At 46.8% G+C, this 22,098-nt stretch overlaps 1 protein-coding gene across 1 annotated transcript in view; it reads right to left on the reverse strand.

The window, feature by feature from the left end:
- Positions 1-5,474: 5,474 nt before the first annotated feature.
- LOC140429559 (fructose-1,6-bisphosphatase isozyme 2-like) overlaps positions 5,475-22,098 on the reverse strand; it is an 80,633-nt gene continuing 64,009 nt past the window's right edge. Inside the window, exons 6-7 of the mRNA XM_072516720.1 lie at positions 8,278-8,397; positions 5,475-5,927 (exon numbers count right to left, since the gene is read on the reverse strand). Coding sequence (XP_072372821.1) covers positions 5,733-5,927; positions 8,278-8,397 — 315 coding nt within the window. The 3' untranslated portion in view covers positions 5,475-5,732. The remainder of the gene's footprint in view (positions 5,928-8,277; positions 8,398-22,098) is intronic.

Raw genomic sequence — 22,098 nt, forward strand, 5'->3', positions numbered from 1 at the left:
TGGCCATCTTCTGCTCTGATCCACTGTTCGTTCGCAGACTGATGAACATCTGTGAACAATTTAAACTTGGGAACTAAAGTAAATCGCAGCAAGAGCAAGGCCATGTTCTTTGGGAACTGAGTTTCCTATCCCTTGTTCCCTTCACTTTTTTTAAAATTTAGAGTACCCAATTCATTTTTTCCAATTAAGGGGCAATTTAGCGTGGCCAATCCACCTAGCCTGCACATCTTTCGGTTGTGGGGGTGAAACCCACGCAGACACGGGGAGAATGTACAAACCCCACACAGACAGTGACCCAGAGCCGGGATCGAACCTAGGACCGTGAGGCAGCAGTGCTAACCACTGCGCCACCTTGCTGCCCTCTTTGTTCCCTTCACAGCAGATCAGACTTACCTGAAGGCTGGATTTTGCACATTCTCCTCGTATGTGTGGGCCTCACCCCCACAACCCAGAAAGAGTGCTGGGTAGGTGGATGGCCTTGCTAAATTGCCCCTTAATACAAAAACAATTAATTGAGTACTCTAAATTAGAAAAGACTTACCTGAAGGTGCTGAGGATATTGTTCAGAGGGACCAGGGCGTGTGCCAAAAACTGTAAGTAGCACATAGCCAAGGCGAAAATGAAACTGAGCACACCAGAGCGACAGTACCTCCATCAAGTGCAAGGTGCTCCCGGTGTTGCTCCATATGGCACAGATCTGGCTATACCCTGTTCCTGCACCACAGTGATCACTTTAATTGGAGGTTGAAACTCAACCATGTAGGGCGGCACATGGTATAGTGGTTAGTATTGCTGCCTATGGCGCTGAGGACCCAGGTTTGAATCCCAGCCCTGGGTCACTGTCTGTGTGGAGTTTGCACATTCTCCTCGTGTCTGCTTGGGTATCACCCCCACAACCCAAAGATGTGCAGGTTAGGTGGATTGGCCACGCTAAATTGCCCCCTAATTGTAAAAAAAGGAATTGGGTACTCTAAATTAAAGAAAAGAAACTGAACCGTGTCCACAGGTACACCATGTACAAATGCAGCTAAGGGCAGGAAATGTATCCTATATAGTCCTCATCCTGATCGCCATCTTAGTGTGTGGAGGTATCAAGCTGTGAATAAGCCCTCAATAAACCAAGTATCACCACATTCTGATGTTCTATCTGTCCCCTGTGTTGCAAAGGATGGATTTGGCTGTGTTGCCACAGAACCTTCCAGTCAGTTGGACTGTGCCTTACCACCCATCCCTGATAGTAATGTTTGTTCAGAAAAAGCATCTTTGACCACAGGTCCCTGAGTTTGCAGTCCACATGTAACCTTCTAGAGACTCTGCAGGAGATGGTGGATCCTGTCGAGATATCCTGGTCAGATTGTCAAAGAAATGTGGCCGAATATCTCATATCCAGAACTTTCAAATGAGCACCATGAAGTAACTTGGTTGGCAGTGCGAAGGATCCTTTTAAGAAATTGGACAGCACTACTCTTTATGTAATGTCAAATTCAAACTGTTAGGTAATGTACCTTGACAAATTTTGTGAAAAAGTGTATTCAAAAAAAAAACTTGTGAAGGACATTGATTGGAAATATGGATTCTCTGCAGCCCCGCACCAAAATCACGTTTGCACGGGGGCGGAGAATCGACGTTCATGACCGAATCGCGCCCCGGGCCCCAGAGAATCGCTCGTCCATGAATCACGCCGCGCGGCTGGGGGCCATTGCCAGAGTCCCTCCCAGAGATACTCTGCTCCCGACTGGCCGATTTCCCGATGGCATGGTTCTGACCACGTATGGCTGGTTGGGACTCTCGTGCGGCGGCTGCGGACTCAGTCTGTGGCCGCCTTGGTGGGGGGCGGGGGGAGGCTTTATCACATCTGGGGCAGCAATCGGGCCGGTTCGATGAAGGGGCGCGGGGCCGATCGGGGGGACCTTGTTTATTCATGATGGTCCGTGGTCTGAGCCCGCCATGGCGCTCGGCGCAGCCGCTGGAGGCTGCCACTGTGCGAATGTGCGGACTCGGAACCGGAAGTGCGGGATCCCGTATCCGCAGCCAAAGCTGTGAGTTTCAAGACGGGTCCCTGCTAGCCCTCTGCAGGTAAGTGAATTGCTCTTTATTTTTTGCAGGAAACTGGAGAGTGAAATGTACGGACATAGCCCCATTTTTGGCGAAACCAGCCCATGATTTATGTACAGGCACACGGTGTACTGATAGAATTATGTTGACATTCTGTTCCAATCTAAGTATTTTTACCTGGTAAGCTTTATTGATAGCAATGATTTGATGGCAGATTCAGCTCTGCATGATCAGCTGGTAAATCTGCAAGCAGTTCATAAAACCCAAAAGATGGGTCTTGCTATTACTCGAACATAGATCATTTGTATTTATAAGTGCAGTTGATAGTGGGTGAACCAGGCATTTGTCCTTTGGCAAGCTCTAGTAACATAAAGGCAGCACAGTAGTAATTTAGGGCAGCACGGTAGCATAGTGGTTCGCACAACTGCTTCACAGCTCCAGGGTCCCAGGTTCGATTCCCGGCTGGGTCACTCTGTGCGGAGTCTGCCCGTCCTCCCCGTGTATGCGTGGGTTTCCTCCGGGAGCTCTGGTTTCCTCCCACAGTCCAAAGATGTGCGGGTTAGGTGGATTGGCCATGCTAAATTGCCCTTAGTGTCCAAAAGGCTAAGTGGGGGTTGCGGGGATAGGGTAGATACGTGGGCTTGAGTGGGTTGCTCTTTGTAAGGGCCGGTGCAGACTCGATGGGCCGAATGGCCTCCTTCTGCACTGTAAATTCTATGATCTATAAAGATGCTATATAAATGCTTAGGTATGGCGGTATGGACTCCAGGTTGATGAGTTAAGATCAGAAATATGGCTTGTCCATCTAAGTATTTTAGTCTTGCAGCAGGTTATTAGTATTCTATTAATTTAATTGAACTCAGGATGGTTACATGTGAGGGCGCCAAAATGTGGCAAATGGAGTTTAATGTGGATCAGTGTGAGGTCATGGATTTTGATCGGGAAAATGGGAAAGCAACGTATTATCTAAATGGGGAGAGACTTCGGGATGCTCCAGTGCAGAGGGATCTGGGGGTCCTCGTTCATGATTCACAGGAAACTAACATGCATTTACAGCAGATAATAAAGAAAGCAAACTAATATTGGCATTTATTGATAAAGGAATAGAGTATAAAGGTAAGGAAGTGTTGTTGCACTTCACAACAAGGCATTGGTGAGACCACATCTGGAATATTGTGCACAGATTTGGTCACCTTATTTCAGGAAAGATGTAGTGACATTGGAGGCAGTTCAGAGGAAGTTCACTAGGTTGATTCCAGAGATGAGGGGTTTGTTGTATGAAGTGAGATTGAACAATTTAGACCTATGCTCTCTAGAGTTTAGAAGAATGAAGGAAGATCAAATTGAGGTATACAAGATGATAAAAGGAATGGATAAAGTAGACGTGGAATGGATGCTTCCTCTTGTGGGGCATTCTAGAATGAGAGGTCATAGTTTTAGGATAAGAGTAACAAATGGAGTTGAGGAGAAACTACTTCTCACAAAGGGTTGTAGACCTGTGGAATTCGCTATCCCAGAGTGCGCTGGATGCTGGGACAGTGAGTAAATTTAAGGAGGAGTTAGACAGATTTTTAAATATTAATGGGTTGAAGGGTTATGGAGAATGGGCAGGACGGTGGAGTTGAGGCCAAGATGAGATCAGCCATGCCCGAATGGCAGAGCAGGCTCGATGGGCCAAATGGCCAAATTCTGTTCCTATATCTTATGGCTAATATGTTGTGTTGAGTTCCTTATTTGCATCTAGCCCTTGATCACTGCCTAACAAGGATCTATCTACCTTGGTCTTCAAAGTATTCAGTGACCCTGCTTCCACCGATTTCTGAGGAAGAGTTCCAAAGTCACACAACCCTCTGAGAGAAAATATTCTTATCATCTCTGTCGTAAAAGGGCGACCTCTAATTTTAAAACAAAATTTTAAATCCCTTGTTCTGGACTCACTCACAAGAGAAAACATCCTTTCAATTTCCGCCTTGTCAAGGCAGTTCAGGACTTTATATACTTCAAATAAGTCACCCCTCACTCTTTATAAACTCTAGTGGAAACAAATCCAGCCTTTCCAACCTATCCTCACAAGACGACATGCTCATCCCAGATATCAATCTAGTAAACCTACTCTGAATTGTCTCCAATGCATTTACATACTTCCTTAAGTAAAGAAACCAAGGGGCAGCACGGTGGTTAGTACTGCTGCCTCACGGCGCTGAGGTCCCAGGTTTGATCCCGGTTCTAGGTCACTGTCTGTATGGAGTTTGCACATTCTCCCCGCGTTTGCGTGGGTTTCACCCCCACAACCCAAAGATGTGCAGGATAGGTGGATTGGCCATGCTAAATTACCCCTTAATTGGAAAAAATGAATTGGGTACTCCAAATTTATTTTTTTTAAATAAAGAAACCAAAACGGCACACAGCATTCGAGACGTGGTTCCACCAGTCTCCTTTATAGCTGAAGGATAACATCCTTACTTTTATGTTCAATTCCCCTTAAATCAATTACATTTGTTTCTCGGCCTTTTGGATAAGATGAGCATGAGATCAGGTGTAATGCCTGGATCTGGTATGTCTCTCTTGTGAGGACCATGAATTGGATTCAATTTGAATTGGTTTTTGGAGCAGGCAAGGGGCTGGATTAGGGGTTTGCCCCTGTCCACACTCTGAGCTCTGGCTTTGTAACTCTGATAAAGTAATAAAGAATGGCATTCCATTCTTGATTACATGCTGCACCTGGATACTAACTTTTTGTGATTGATGTAAAAAGCACCTAGATCCCTTTGGACCTCAGCATCATTTCTGTCCACTCACTCAACTGATCTATATCCATCTGAAAACCCCATATATCTTATTCACAACATACTTTCCCACCTATCTTTGTGTCGTCTACAAATTTAGCTATCATGCCTTCACTCCCCTCATCTAAATCGTGGATGTAAATTGCCTCAGAGTTATGCAGGAAAAGTATAAACTGTTGCAGCAGTTTAAACCAAGTTTATTGTGAAATAACTTACTTTATTAAATACTCTAGGGGACAATTTATTCATGCAATTCACCATGTATTTGTGTTTTAATGGACTGTGAGGATAATTTTAAGTGAAATGTGGAGAGGCTCTTAAATTGCTCTGTTACTTGTAAAGATTTTGTATTTGTTTTTTGAAATGGTACAGTTCTAACTTGAATAACTACAAGGGTGAAATTGGTCTTTGACGGAAACACGAAACAGAATTGGTAGCTGGCTTTACATTCTCCACGATATTTCTCTCCTTTGAAGTAAACTTGGTTTTGCAGTTTTGCCTGACTATTGGAGACCACTTTCAATCCCCAGTTTGTTAAAACACTTGTCACTATTAAAAAGGATATTAATGTAATTTTTAACTCTGTTTACTAAACACATGCATGGTAAAATAACTTTAGAAGCAAATACCTGATGATTTTCTAATTTTCTATTTTCATATGAATCACTAGAAAACAATAATTTCAGGAAACTGAGAATTAAGAAAACAAAATGTAGAATCTAATCAAACAAGAATGATAATGTAGTGATATCTACTTCAAATGGGTTGCTCATACAGTTTACGATCTTGTACTGAACAGAGTCCTCTTTATTTAAATCTAATACACCTATCCGTTAATATTGCTTCAAATGATATTGCTTCAAGTTTGGCAAGTTATGGGGGTTTAAAACTTCACGCACTAGCTTGATGTTTCTTTACAAAGGAAAGGTATTCTTCAACATCATCAGGTGATCCCATAATGAGTGGAACCCGTTGATGAATGGATTCTGGTTTCACATCAAGTATTGGCTGGGTTCCTGTAGTGGCTTTTCCACCAGCCTGTTCCATTATGAAGGCCATTGGGTTGCACTCATACAGAAGACGAAGCTGTGGTTAAAAAACAATATAGTTCAAATAATTATTAAAATATTTACCAGAACACTGACATCAATATTTGTGGTAACTAGCTGCAAGCTGGAGGCACGTCATTCAGGTTGACCAGTAGATAATATGAGGGACAGGTTCCTCCAGATAAGTGGTAGCATGCCACTCTGTCATTCAATTAGAATAAGACATGTCTATACATCAATTTCATTTACTAATCTTGGTTCAGTATTTCTTGATACCCTTTACCTAACAATAAAACTATGTATATTTACATCACAACTTTGGGTGCGATCTACCGGTCGTTGTTGCGCCTGAAAAGCAACGCGGTGCAACGCGACCTGCAGATGCCAGGAGATCCCACTTCCGGGATCTACCCGGCTGGCCATGCCTCACGAGATCTCATGCGATATCACAAGACATTGCCCAATGTGAGCAGAATCACTTCCTGGCAAATCTGCATATTAGAGTGAGAAGCTCAAATCAATCGAATATGCGTTCCCGAGATCTACCCAAGGCGTGGGATCTAACTCCCTTGCCTTGGAGACCTTGGACGAGTGCCATTCAATGCTGGTTCCCAGACGGAATGGCACTCGTGGGGGTCTACCAGGGAATTAAAAGACCCCCAGGTGCATGCCTTCTGGGCAGGATGATACCCTGGCACTGCTGGTGTCACCTGGGCACTCTGGCTGTGCCCCTGCCAGCTGACAATGCACCTGGGCACCTGACCATGCCCCTGGCAGTGAAACACGGACACCCTGGCAGTTCCAGGCTGGCATTTTTTGTATAGCAGTGATCGGGCCGGGGGTTGCTCTGGGGGATGCAAGGAGGCCCTGGGGCTTGGGGGGTCCTGGGGCTCGAGAGATCGGGACCCAATATAAAAATGGCATCCTGATCTCTCGCTACACTGAGGACCTCCAGTGAGTGGAGCTCCTCTGTGCATAAAATGGGGCTAGTGCGGCCTCGTCGGGGAGTTCCCTGCTGAGGCCCCCAATCTATCTGGGTGGGAGATAGGTAGCGGGGTGTTTCTCGGCATTACGAATGCTGGGAAACACCCGACTAGTCTCGCGCTAAGGGACTCTGACCCCATTTGGGTAGATCGCGCCCTTTGTCTTTGACAGTAGCACCACAATTTTTTAATTTAAAACATTTTTTTTAAGAGTATCCAATTTTTTTTTTCCAATTAAGGGGCAATTTAGCATGGCCAATCCACCTAACCTGCACATCTTTGGGTTGTGGGGGTGAAAACACCACAATATTATTGATTCAAATTTGTAACTTCAGCAGCAGAAAGTGCTACCTTGACATTTTTCTTGTAATGCTGTCTCCACAGAAACCTCAGGAAAACCACCTTCTCTAGTTGTTCTTGGCGTCCTTGTGTTGCGTATCCACCTCACTTTTAATACAGCAGCAAGATAGGGCCAGAGCTACTATCAGTGGCAGGTTGAAGTGGCTCCAGGGTGGCACACGGTACAGTGGTTAGTACTGGGACTACTGCGCTGAGGACCCGGGTTCGAATCTCGGCCCTGGGTCACTGTCCGTGTGGAGTTTGCACATTCTCCCCGTGTCTGCGTGGGTTTCAACCCCACAACCCAGAGATGTGCAGGTTAGGTGGATTGCCCATGTTAAATTGCCCCTTAATTGGGTGAAAAAATAATAATTGGGTACTCTAAATTTATATTTTAAAAAAAAAGGTTGAAGTGGCTCCGCATTAACAATGGTAACAACTGACTTGCAATCACAGTATTTCCTCCATTGCTGCTTCCAGAGGTAGTTCTCCGTTACTGGAGCAATGGTTGCAGTGACACTAGTTTATGAAGTGGATCTGCCAACAAAATGAGGGTTGCCATTGGCAATTTGAATAAGGTTTGGAATAAATTACTATGATGAGAATTATAACAACAAACAGCATAATAAAACCATTAGCTGCTCCAGCGACTGAATGGGTGAACACGCCATCTGATGCGTAAGGAACCACACAGACCAGAAAGCACGCTGGTTCGTGGTCTGTGCTGAGGTGGTTTATCCCTGACAGGCAACAGCAGTGTTAGTATAATTGGCACAGTTATCCTGGTTATAAAGGGGAAATTTCAGCCAGGAATCCTGCTTCTGATAGCTTACTTGATGATGACGGCCTGCTTAAGGTCAAATAACTCAGCACAGACCAATAATTGAAATGATCTTCCTAATTCCTGAGCCTCAGTAACACCTCACATTGCATTTATCAACTTGACGCCCTTTACCACTCAAACAGCAGATTTCTGCTTACTTATGATCCAATAATTGCAACGTGTTTACAAGTCAAATAAAGCAGAGACATGAGAACATGCAATTACAGCAGGTGAAAACATACTTTTCCTTTTGGGCTTTTCTTGTTGGCAGGATACATGAAGATTCCTCCATACTTCAATGTACGATGAACATCTGCCACCATAGAGCCTACATATCTTGAACTGTATGGAGCAGTGCCATCCTGCGTAGAGAACAGACAATGTAGATAAATGTACAGAATATGTAGATAAATGCAGCTAGTCTAAAAAAAACAGTGAAATAGACTATAAATTCCACTTTAAGTTCCCATCCTGTAAATTTCTCCCAATTTTCAGCAGAAGGCAATAACTTTTCAGGAACCAGTTTCACAGGTGCTGATCTCTCTTCAGTCCCTCATACAAATGACCATTCTTAATTTATAAACCTAAACACAGACCTGGAATTTCCTCAATGTGATTTAAATGGGACTTTTAAACAAGTGTGGTAACACTGTGGAGGGAGAGAAATTTCCGAGTTGATTCTGATATTGGTGTAAAACTGGTAGAAAATCAATGTAAGTAGCTGGACCAGCAGGAAACTTCTGTGCGGGCTCTTAGATGTAATGTTCAGCCTGTGCTCTTCAGTCAGAAATGGGGGGTTAAGCAGGTAAGACAGAAATAGTCTATTTCATACTTACTTCACCTTACCAATAACCCAGTATTTTTATTACACTTGGACAGAATTATGATGGCAAAGAAATCTTCAGGTAGGCTGACTTGAGGAACTTGAAAGACTATTTCCACACAACAGAAAATAATAAGCAAATGCAGCGGCCATTGGATGGTGATCAGTCATGGAAACCTTTGCCTACTCTATCCCTAGCTAACTGTGGGTGTTAAGGCCAATTGGAGTGCTTCAATTAGTGTTAATTAGCGTTAATTTAGCACAGATAATTCCTGGGACCTTTCTGAACCACATGGTTTAAAAGTACAGAATGAAAAGTAACTAAACCATAAAAGGAGAGTTCCTCTCTATACTTAGAAAAGCCTGATGGAAACTAATTAAATGTATTTTCTTTATGCAGGTATTTGCTCTGATTGACTGAATAATTCTAACTTGATAATCAAGAGTTGTTAGCAGTATTAGACACCTAAACTATGGAATGCAAACAACCACATCCAGGTTTACACTCTATGTGACTGGATGATAACAAACAGGTTATGTGAAAGGCCATTGATTATCACCATTCTTCCGCAAATAGCCCAACAACATACAATACCAACATTTTGTAATCGAGAGTGTTTCTCATTTTTATAGAAGCTTGGCATACCAAAACCCTATTTTATGTTCACCTTGATTAGATTATAGATCATAAGTATAGGAGCAATCAAGGAGTCACTCATCTTCTGCGGTCTTTTGTAATAGGTATTAGCCACCGTATGAACCAAAATACAGTAAGAATAAGTTTCACAGATGTGTGCATCACCTTGAGCTTGGTCCAGCTATTGCCTCACTAACATCTACATAAATCAGCGATATCACACATGCCTCTGAGTCAGAAGGTTGTGATTGCATGTTCCATTCTAGAAACTTTGGCCTAAGATTTCTTGGAAGTGGAAAGCCTCTGCACCTGAGCACCACAGAACCCTGATTCTGGAAGTCAAGTCCTCAAACCCAGCACCAATCCTCTTCACTGGTGGAAGGAGCAGGAGTGGGACAAATCTGTGTTTCACTGAGACAGCAGCACATTTAAAGCTTTGATTCAGAAGCAATTTTTGTCATCAAAGTTAATGAAACATGACTCGTGGAAATTACGAATTTAAGGAAAAAGTCTAAACCTGCCATACACTGTCCGTATGCCCCCTCTCCACGACCACCACGCCAGGTTCCCATGCCGTTGGGAACGCGGCCCATCGGAGGCGGAGCATCGTGGGTGGGCCCGATAATGAGATGCGAACGCGGTCGCAACTGCACACGTCGCAATGACGCCGATTTGGAGGGGTCAAGCATCGTGATATGGCGCCAAACCGGTGCCTGCCGCGATTTCGCCGTCGGGAGATATTCTCCGCCCGATCGCCGTTCCCGATTAAGCGGTCAGGCAACGGAGAACCCCGCCCATGATGCTACTTTTTGCAGATGATTTGTAGTTGGCAAGTTCTCCTGGTGGCCCAGTGCACTCCAATGACAGTTTTGAAAAAATTGACTAACTGGTGGGACGTGGTGAGGTGCTAACTAGTGACCATTTTCATGGAGATGAGCAGAGAGTAGGTAAGTAAAGTATCTGGCATTGAGTTAGGGTCAATGCAGCGGCTAAAGCAAATTTTAGGAAGTATTACTGGTACTGAAGAGCTTCTGCTATTTATGTACACAACTGCAGGGTGGCATGTGGCACAGTGGTTAGCAATGGGACTTCGGCGCTGAGGATCCGGGTTGGAATCCCGTCCCTGGGTCAATGTCTGTATGGAGTTTGCACATTCACCCCATGTCTGCGTGGGTTTCACCCCCACAACCCAAAGATGTGCCGGTTAGGTGGATTGGCCATGCTAAATTGCCTCTTAATTGGAAAAAAAAATAATTGGGTACTCTAACTTTATATTTTAAAAATGTACACCACTGCATTTCAGAAGTATTTAAATGTATGTAGCTTTCTAATGTAATAAACGAGAGCAATGCGAATAAGCTAATTTCAAATTTTGACTTTTAACTACTTTCCTCCAGATTGGAATGAAAAATGGAAAATTAGGTCATGTCAACATAACCTCTAGATCAGCAATCTTATGATCATATTCAACAAATAAACATTGTGATACTCAACTAAACCATAGGAAAATGATAAGATCTCATGCTCATACATGAAGGAAGATGCAAAGAATGCCGAATAGTTTTACTTTATATACACCTTTGTTGTTATTTTTAATTAGAATCGTTTTGGAGGCAATTTTATAAAATGGAACTGATTTTTTTTGTGATATTAATGGAATGAAGCCATAAAATGGCTTTCTGAGAAACACCCGACTTAGATTGGTAGCAGCGTGAAAATCTGTGACAAAAATATTCATCTCTGATTTTTAAAATATGTTTCTTAACTGTTTCTTACTTTCAGTAGGTTCCTAAAATTCCACACAGAGGATGGAGGCCATCCTTTTTTAAATTTGATAACAGCACTGAAAGCACAAACGTTTTTGTCTATGACTTCAATATTTCTCTTTACTAAAGTTTATAGCCACCTGGGGACAGCTTGGGGGAGGACCCTTAAAATTGGGCACCATGTCATGGGCTCCATTCCCGCCACCTACCCACAGACCCCGCCATCATTTTACCAGTGAAGAGGTAGGTATGGGGGACCCACTTACTTTTGGACCAATTGAGGCCCTTAAGTGGCCAATAAATGGCCACTTCAGGGACATCCCCAACTGCCACTGGGGTTTAACTTGCAGAGAAGAATCATGCCAGGTCTACAACCTAGCAGATTTCACTGCTTGCAGCTGCCTCCCTGTCTCCATTGGAAATCCTAAGTTTCCCGCAAGGTCTTCCCAATCCCATGTTTCCCTCCCTTCACTCTGTAACCTGTCCCTCCCACCAATCCACCCCCCTCATCGAGGCCTGACAGCAAGCCACCCTGCACCCTCTCCCCACTTTGCTTAATTTTGTATCCGGCTTCACTGACAATCCCTATTGGGGACTGGATGCTGTGTCAGCATTGATCACTGTTCCCAATGGCGCTACTAGGCCTTAACAGCTGCTGGCCATTTGATTAATAATTAATTAAGCCCCCCAAGCAGAGGTGGGTACAGGCCTGACATTTGGATGGATTTGTTTATTGTCACGTGTACCGAGGTACAGTGAAAAGTATTTTTCTTCGAGCAACTCAAACAGATCATTAAGTACATGAAAAGAAAAGAAAATAAGAAGAAAACACATAATAGGACAACACAAGATACACAATGTAAATACATAAACACTGGCATCGGGTGAAGCATACAGGAGTGTAGTATTAATCAGCTCAGTCCATAAGAGGGTCGTTTAGGAGTTGGTAACGGCGAGGACAAAGCTGTTTTTGAATCTATACCAGGGACTGCGCCCAGCCTCCATTATATCCAGCCATATGTTCCCTAAGGTCATACTGAAGATGGGGACTGTGGTGATGTGCATCAATGTAAATGCATGTAGGCTAACGAGACACTAGAGGGAGCACCAGAAACATCACACTCACACACTAAACCAATAGATAAGTTAGATAGGACGCGACCAATGGACATTCACAATACACAAGGAGGTGACACGACCACAGGGGGGCATTACACCAACCCATATATAAAGGACACCACACACATGATCTGCCTCTTTCCAGTGGAGACAGTCAGTGCGAACAGACACCGAGTTGATTCAATATTACACCCACCACGTGGATTGCAGCAGCTGGTTAGTCAGTCTGGGTAGCTATAGTAGGATTAGCAGTAGTATTGAACCCAAGTAATAGAAGTGTAAATAGTTTAATAAACGTTTTGAAGTTATCTCCACGTCTGAACCTTCCTTTGTCAAGTGCACCACAAGGAACCGCTTATGTTACACCTACAACATAACAAATCAGGGACATACATACATTTATTGTTTTTCAATCTCATTGTTTGGGGTTGCATGTTTAACTCTTATGGAATCGTAGGATTATATAGAACACCAGAAGGCCATTCCATCTATCATGCCTCCACTGGCTTGTTGCTTTGAAAAAGATTAACCAGATTGCCTCTCCCTTTCTCTTTCACCATAGCCCTGTGAATTTTTCCACTTCAAGCATTTATCCAATTCCTTTTGAAAGCTATTACTGAATCTGCTTCCACTACCCTGTTCGGCAGTGCATTCCTGATCATGCTCATAACATAAATGTTTTCTTTCCTTTGGTCACCATGATACAGGTTGTATCTCTTGAGTTCAGAAGATTAAAGAGTGATCTCATTCGAGGTATTTAAAATGATGAATAGATTTGATAATATAGATAGGTGCACGCTGTTCCTTGGGTAAGGGAATGCAGAACAAAAAGGGAGCAATCTTAAAATTAGAGCTGGGCTCTTCATGCAGAGAGTGTTACGAATGAGGAATTCACAACGCCGGGAGTGTTTGAAGTGAACAGTAATTTCAGGGGAAACTGGACAAACATATGAGGGAAAATGGAACAGATGGTTCCAAAGTTGAGAAGAGATGGGAGGTTAAATACCGCCATAGGCTGTGTGGGGCAATTGACCAGTTTCAGTGTCATAGATCACATGCAGTGCTATGAATTTCTTTTGCCAATAAATCCCTATCTTTGGTTACTACCCATTCTGCTACCGCATACATTTATTTACTCTATCAAAACCCTCTATCGCATCTGCCTTACACTCCCAGTTTCTCTCATTTCTTCCACCAATCTTTCTTCCCTCACCATTGTCTCCCCTTCTCCCCCATCCCACCCCACTAGGGCCACCTGTTCCCAGTTGTCCTTTGACACACTGCTTACCTTTGTTCTGCTATTAACACAATTTTATCTATTAATGTGCCCTTAAGCACCCTTCTTAGCCATGATCACCACCATTTCCATTCCCTTTCTCTTTTTGTCCACAACATCTTTGTCAATTCCACACATCGCTGGCCCTCTATCCAGCCCCATGGCTCCACGGCCCCACCCCACCCCCACAATAGTATGACGTTACCTCCGTTCTCTCTCTCCAAAGATGCCGTGAGACCTACTGAGATTGTCCAGTATTTTCTGTTTCAGATTCCAGCATCCAGAGTAATTTGCTTTCATCCAGTTTATTTCGTCTGTCTACATAACGGAAGTCTTTTATGCCTGATTCTAGTAAATCCCCGCCACACCCTTTCTAAGATGTTGCCTCAAGTGTAGTGTCCAGAATGTTTTTTGTTCTTTCACGGGATGTGGGCATTGCTGACTAGGCCACCATTTATTGCCCATTCCTAAAAGCGCTCAAAGAAGCTGTGAGCTGCCTTCTTGAACTGCTGCAGTCCATGTGGTGTAGGTACACCCACAATGCTGTTGAAAGGGATGTTAGATGAGGTTACTGGGTTACGGGGACATGGGTGGAGGCATGGGCTTAACTGGGATGCTCTTTCCAAGAGCCGGTGCAGACTCAATGGGCCGAATGGCCTCCTTCTGCACGGTAAATTCAATGATAATTGAGTTGCTCGCTGAAGAATTCCTAACATCTAACCAGCTCTTATAACCATAGTATTTAAATGGCTGGTCCAGTTCAGTTACTGGGCAATAGTGATCCCCCACAATATAGATATCCTGGGATGTTACTATCTCTGGCATTCAACTCTTTTGTCCAAGGCTGAACCAAGGCTGTAATGAGGTCAGGACCTGAGTGGTCCTGGCAGAATCCAAACTGAGGATCAATGAGCAGGTTATTAGTGAGCAAGTGTTGCTTAACAGTACAGTTGATGACCTCTTCCATCACTTTGCAGACGGTCAACTGTAGACTGATGTGGGGGTAATTGGTCGACTTGGACTTGACCTGCTTTTTATGTACAGGCATACCTAGGGCAATTTTCTACTTTGCTGGGTAGATAACAGTGATGTGGCTGTACCGGAACAGCTTGGCTAGGGGTGCAGCAAACTTGAACTCAGCTTTGCTGCCAATGTCCTAACTCACATCAATCCCATTCACTTATCACCCCGATGCTTGCTGACGTGCATTAACTCTCAGTTAATCAACACTTCAATGTTTAAATTCTTACCATTGTTTTCAAATCCCTCCATGGTCTTGAACATCCCAAATTTTAATTTCTCCAGCATTGGCGGCTGTGCCCTCAGAAACCAGGCCTTAAGCTCTGGAATTTATTTGGTAAACATCTAACTTCTCAACCTCTCTTTGCTCCTTTCAGGCTCTCTTTAAAAACTTACCTCTTTGACCAATGTTGATCATCTAACCTAATACCTTCATGTGAGGCGCAGAGTCAAATTTACTTTTATAGGACTCCTGGGAAGCCCTTTGACACACTTAACTATGATAAATGTGGTATATAGATACAAGTTACGTTTTTTGTTATTAATGAAAATGGGAAGAAGAGCGGGTGAACAATTCATTCACGGGAAATGAGTTGGTCGATTCATTATTATAATGAGGCCACCTGCTTTCATTTTACAGTCATTCTACTTTTAAATTGCAAGTCCCAGGAAATCTGACAAATCCATATGGCAAATGCCTTTACAGCACTGCTTGTGGACCACATGGAGCTTCCTCCACCTTAACAACGTACCCAGTAACACTACCCCACTGTGATCCATCTGCTCCTGCCCCCATTATTAGACCATTCCTCATCAAACACTATCGGACACTCCCTCCTCAACCAATGTTCCTTATAAGCTGCGCAATCGCACAACAGAAAGTTCCTCTGCAGCCCAAGAACAAGTCAACCCCATTAAATTACCACACATATACGGCCACACAAAAAGAAATTAAAGGACTTTTTCACTTCAACCTATAAAGAACTGGCAGCCAGCCAATGGGATTTCCCATTGTGGCCATACCATGTGTTGGGCAAGCGTGGGTACACTGTCGAAGCAGAAGGTCTTCCAAAGAGGAGAGAATTGGCGAGAGAGAAAAGTGTCTGTCACAAGACTTGCTTCGTTAAAACATATTGAACACCATTCTAATTCGGCATGTAACCAGTCAAACAACTGATGAATGCTGCTGCATAACATCAGTCAACAACATCCAAACTAATCAAAGGTCATGCCATACTACAGACAGAGAGGTAACTGAAATTGCCCCTTAATTGGAAAAAATGAATTGGGTACTCTAAATTTATTTTTAAAGAATAAAATAAAGAGCTCTGGCTGCTCCGATACTCCGAAGACTGACACTAGTGGGCATGGCTCCACCCTCAGCCCCATAACCTTGGACATGGCCTCAAAGGAGATTGTCCAGTACCTGACAAGCCTGAGGCAAGACCAGAACATCTGGGTGTGGTTGGCCAGGCCTCCTTGACAGCATTTGCATTTGCCCTTTATCTCCGGGAAGCACCCGCTCATTCCTGTTCTGCTTAAGTGCACTACCTTTAGGTGTGTTAGGCTCAGCCTTGCGCATGTGGAAGTGGGGATTGCTCTGTGCAGTACTTCGATCCAGAGACCTCCCCTATCTCAATACCATGTTCCTCCTCCCAATCCTCTTGTGTATCATTAAAGGGTGTATGTACCACTCCTTCCAGTATCAATCATAACATGTCCGTGCAGTTGCCGTTCCCCAGTTCGCCATGGTCAGAAGTCTGTCCAGTAGTGAGTGTCCTGGTATCTGGGGGAACGTCATCGTCTCTTTTCAGAGGAAGTTTCTGATTTGTCTGTATCTTTCGCGAGTTGGAGTTTGTCCATGAATTCCCCCTGGGTCGCTATTCTGTCATCTACATAAAGGTCCCCGACCCCCAGTGTCTCTTCGGCCTGTCCCCACCTGTTGAAGGAGGCATCCATCATCTTGGGGATGAATTTATGTTTTTTGCAGATGGGAGCCACGGTGGACATTGCGGTCAGACCAAAGTTGTGCCGCAGTTGGTTCCACGTCCTCAGCCTCGCCACCACTGGGCATTTTCAGTATCTGGCTGGGGATGGAATTGCGACCATGTCCATTACTCGAAGGGATGTTCTCGTATAGGAACCCTCCTCCATCTTAACCCATTCCTGTCCCCGATTCCTTCGCCCATCCCCATCCCCTTGCTGTGGTAGCAACCCAGTGGTAGAATTGCAGGTTCGGGAGGGCTAAGCCCCCCATGTTTCTCCTTCTTTGTAGCACCTGATCCCCACCCCCCACAAACGACATGATTAATTCCAGCTATGCAGGCCCCCCCCCCCCCCTTTGCCCTGTGGCAAACCACTGTATTCTTTTGTACTGTTGTATTGTTACATGCCTGGGCTTGTCCCTGCTGGCTCCGAACCACTGTAGTATATATTATGTGTATTGTGGTAAACTGCCACTGTTTTATATGTAGTATGGTAAACCTCTGCCTGCTGGCTCCGCCTCCCCTCGGGTTCGGTATAAAGGTGGCTAGTCTCCGCTTCTGCCTCAGTTCGGGATCCGAGGCCAGGAGGCATTCTGTTTAGTTTATTAAAGCCTCAGTTACGTTCACCACTCGTCATGTGTTCATTGATGGCATATCAATGTAATAAACTAAATTACTAAGATGAATTCATCGCTCAAGCCTGATCGTCTGGAGCTGGACCCACAGGCAGCCGACGCCACTGCAGCATTCGAGCACTGGCTAAGCTGCTTCGAAGCGTACCTCGGATCCTCCACCGAAGACTTCACCAACCTCCGAAAGAAGCAGATCCTCAACACATGGGTAAGCCCGCAAGAATTTCTTCTCATCAGGGATGCCCCCTCATATATGGAGGCGATAATGCTGCTGAAGGGACAATATGTAAAGTCTGTAAACGAGATGCATGCTAGGCACCTTCTCGCCATGAGAGGACAATGCCCTGGGGAATCACTAGCAGAATTCCTGCGTGCCTTGCGGGTACTCATCCGCAACTGTGATTGCCAGGCGGTATCGGCTACCCAACAGCGGAGCTGTTGATCAGGGACGCTTATGTCTTGGGCATGAAATCGAGCTACGTCCGCCAGCGATTGTTGGAAGGGGGTACACTCGGCCTCCCAGAGACCGTGCAGCTCTCAAACTCGCTGGAGGTGGCCTACCAGAACATGGAGGCCTACACCTCCGACAGCGCGGCACCCTCGTGGACCTCGTGGGCTCCGCCACCATCCGACCCAAGTGCAGCGCAAGCCTGTGCCGTGCAGCAGCCCGGCAATGCCGGAAGCCTGAAGTGCTACTTTTCCGGCCAGGGGAATCATCCCAGACAACGCTACCCTGCACAGAACGCGACTTGCAACGGGTGTGGGAGGAAGGGCCACTTTGCGAAAGCCTGCCCGGCCCGATCTCTCCCTAAAGCTTCTAGGCCCAGCAGTGCTGCCTGCTGCCTGTCGGGGCCGCCCCCCGCTGCCACGCCACCCGCTATGTGCAACCCGCGGGCGCGCCATCTTCACCGCCATCTTCGATCTCGCCCACCACATGCGATGCATGGGGGCCGCCATCTTTAACGGCATCTTGTACTCCACCTGCCACGTGCGACCCATGGGGGCCGCCATCTTGAGACCACTCCGCAGCCTCCCGGGAGCCCTGCTCACCCAGTCGTACGCTGGCCGCCGCTTCCTCCGATCAGCCTACCCATCACCTTCCGAAGCTCGCCTCCATCACCCTCGGCCAGTCCCGGCCTCATCACCTCACAAAATCTATGATGACCATCCGGATCAACCATCCGGGCACGAGACAGCCTGGCTTTTCGACTCCAGGGGCACAGACAGCTTCATACACCCAGATACGGTAAAACGCTGCTCCATCCCAATTTTACCCGTGACCCAGAAAATCTCCCTGGCTTCCGGATCACATTCGGTAGAAATCTGTGGGTACTGTGTTGCGACCCTTACTGTACAAGGCGTAGAGTACGCTAACTTCAAACTCTATGTCCTTCCCCATCTCTGCGCTGCCCTATTACTGCGGCTCGACTTCCAGTGCCACCTCCAAAGCCTTACTTTAAAGTTCGGTGGACCCCTGCCCCCCCACTCCTCGCGACCCTTAAGGTCGCCCCACCCTCGTTCTTCGCTAACCTCACCCTGGACTGTAAACCCGTCGCTACTAGGAGCAGACGATACAGTGCCCGGGACAGGGCCTTTATCAGGTCGGAGGTCCAGCGACTCCTATGAGAGGGGATCATTGAGGCTAGTACCAGCCCCTGGAGAGCCCAAGTGGTGGCCGTCAAGACTGGGGAGAAGCACCGGATGGTCATCGACTACAGTCAGACCATTAACCTGTACATGCAGTTCGATGCGTACCCCCTCCCCCGCATATCTGACATGGTCAACCAGATTGCGCAGTTTCGAGTCTTCTCAACAGTTGACTTGAAGTCCGCGCACCACCAGCTCCCTATCCGCCCGGAGGACCGCCAATACACTGCCTTCGAGGCAGATGGTCGCATCTATCACTTCCTCAGGGTTCCCTTCGGCGTCACCAATAGGGTCTCGGTCTCCCAGCGAGAAATGGACCGAATGGTTGATCAGTACGCGCTGCGGGCCACGTTCCCGTACTTAGATAATGTCACCATCTGCGGCCATGACCAGCAGGACCACGACGAAAACCTCTGGCACTTCCTCCACTCCGTTAAACTCCTGAACCTCACTTACAACAAGGAAAAATGCGTTTTCCGCACAACCCGCCTAGCCATTCTCGGCTACGTTGTGGAAAACGGAGTCCTAGGGCCCGACCCCGACCGCATGCGCCCTCTCCGGGAACTCTCCCTCCCCCACTGCCCCAAGGCCCTGAAGAGATGCCTGGGGTTCTTCACTTACTATTTTTTTTAATATAAATTTAGAGTACCCAATCAGTTTTTCCAATTAAGGGGCAATTTAGCTTGGCCAACCCACCAACCTTGCACATTTTTGGGTTGTTGGGGCAAAACCCACGCAAACACGGGGAGAATGTGCAAACTCCACACAGACAGTGACCCAGAGCCGGGATCGAACCTCGGCGCCGTGAGGCCACAGTGCTAACCCACTGCGCCACCGTGCTGCCCGTTCTTCTCTTACTATGCCCAGTGGGTCCCCAATTATGCGAACAAGGCCCTTCCACTTATTAAATCCACCACTTTTCCTCTGATGGCTGAGGCCCGCCTGGCTTTCAACCGCATCAAGGCAGATATTGCCAAAGCCGCGATGCACGCTGTGGACGAGTCCATTCCGTTCCAGGTGGAGAGCAATGCGTCGGACTTTGCTCTGGCCGCTACCCTCAACCAGGCGGGCAGGTCTATGGCTTTCTGCTCCCGTACCCTCCATGCCGCCACCGAAAAGGAAGCCCAAGCCATTGTTGAAGCTGTGCGACATTGGAGGCATTACCTGGCCGGCAGGCGATTCACTCTCCTCACTGACCAATGGTCGGTTGCCTTCATGTTTAACAATACACAGTGGGGCAAAATCAAGAACGACAAGATTCTGAGGTGGAGGATCGAGCTCTCCACCTACAACGGTATCTTGTATCGACCCGGGAAGCTCAATGAGCCCCCAGATGCCCTATCCCGCGGTACATGTGCCAGTGCACAAGTAGACGGACTTCGGGCACTCCACAGTGACCTCTGTCACCCGGGGTCACCCGTTTTTTTCACTTTATCAAGGCTCGCACCCTGCCTTACTCCATCAAGGAGGTCAGGACCGTGATCAGGGACTGCCAGGTCTGCGCGGAGTGCAAACCGCACTTCTATCAGCCAGACAGAGCCTCATCTGGTAAAGGCCTCTCGCCCCTTTGAGCGACTCAGCATCGATTTCAAAGCACCCCTCCCCTCCACTGACGGTAACGTGTATTTCCTCAACATTGTTGACGAATACTCAAGATTCCCCTTTGCCATCCCATGCCCTGACATGACGTCTGCCAATGTCATCAAGGCCCTGCACAGTCTTTTCACCTTGTTTGGGTTCCCCACCTACATCCATACCGATCGGGGTTCCTCCTTCATGAGCGACGAGTTGCGTCAGTTCTTGCTCAGCAAGGGCATCACCTCCAGCAGGACGACCAGCTACAACCCCCAGGGCAACGGACAGGTAGAGAGGGAGAACGCGACGGTCTGGAAGGCCATCCGCCTGGCCCTACGGTCTAGAAGTCTCCCAGTCTCCCGCTGGCAGGAGGTCCTCTCCGATGTGCTCCACTCCATCCGGTCGCTCCTGTGCACTGCCACCAATGAGACCCCTCACGAACGTATATTTGCCTTCCCCAGGAAGTCCACCTCTGGGGTCTAGCTCCCGTCCTGGCTGACAGTCCCAGGGCCCATCCTCCTCCAGAAGCATGCGAGGAACCACAAATCAGATCCCCTCGTCGAGAAGGTCATGCTCCTCCATGCCAATCCACAATATGCCTACGTGGCACATCATGATGGGCGGCAGGACACAGTCTCCCTCCGGGATTTGGCGCCTGCAGGTTCCCCAGCGACCATCACCACCACCCCCGATCCTACACCGTCTCCCTCCACCGCTACCCAGCTACTTCAAGACCTGGCACCCGCAGGCCCACCGGCAGCCACCACCACCACCCCCGCCCACACACTGCCCTCCCCTCCACCGACTCAACTACTGGGTGAAGAAGAGGACGACACGCTCCCGGATGCACAGGTCTCGACACCGGTGCCCACACCACAGCCGGGACTGAGGCGATCACGGCGGAAGGTCAAGGCCCCCGACAGACTTGATCTTTAAGTCCACTTCACCCCCGTTGGACTGTTATTTTTAACAGGGGGTGAATGTGGTAAACCACTGTATTGTTGTATTGTTACACGCCTGGGCTTGTCCCTGCTGGCTCCGAACCACTGTAGTATATATTATATGTATTGTGGTAAACTGCCACTGTATTATATGTAATGTGGTAAACCACTGCCTGCTGGCTCCGCCTCCCTTCGGGCTTGGTATAAAGGTGGTTAGTCTCCACCGCTGTCTCAGTTCAGGATCCGAGGCCAGGAGGCTTTCTGTTTAGTTTATTAAAGCCTCAGTTAAGTTCACCACTCATCGTGTGTTCATTGATGACATTACCCCCCCCCCCCCCCCCCCCCACCCCGCCCGCCCCAAATGTGACACTGGGTAGAGTGAGACTCTATGCTCTTTGTTTTACCTTTGAATGTCTCTCCAACCCTTTGCTGATCAGAGAGCAATAACCAGTAGATCGATTGTCAGGGCAAATAGTAGTGGGGAGAATGGATATCCCTGCCTTGTGCGTCTGTACAGCGGACTGTATCCAGAGCTGGTGGTGTTAGTCCGTAAGCTCACCATGGGAGCACTGTACAGTAGTTTCATCCACGAGGTAAACCCTGGCCCAAACCCAAACTGTTCCAGTACCTCTGAGATACCTT

This window comes from Scyliorhinus torazame, chromosome 9 (genome assembly GCF_047496885.1).
Source record: "Scyliorhinus torazame isolate Kashiwa2021f chromosome 9, sScyTor2.1, whole genome shotgun sequence".
NCBI classification, from domain to species: Eukaryota; Metazoa; Chordata; class Chondrichthyes; order Carcharhiniformes; family Scyliorhinidae; genus Scyliorhinus; species Scyliorhinus torazame.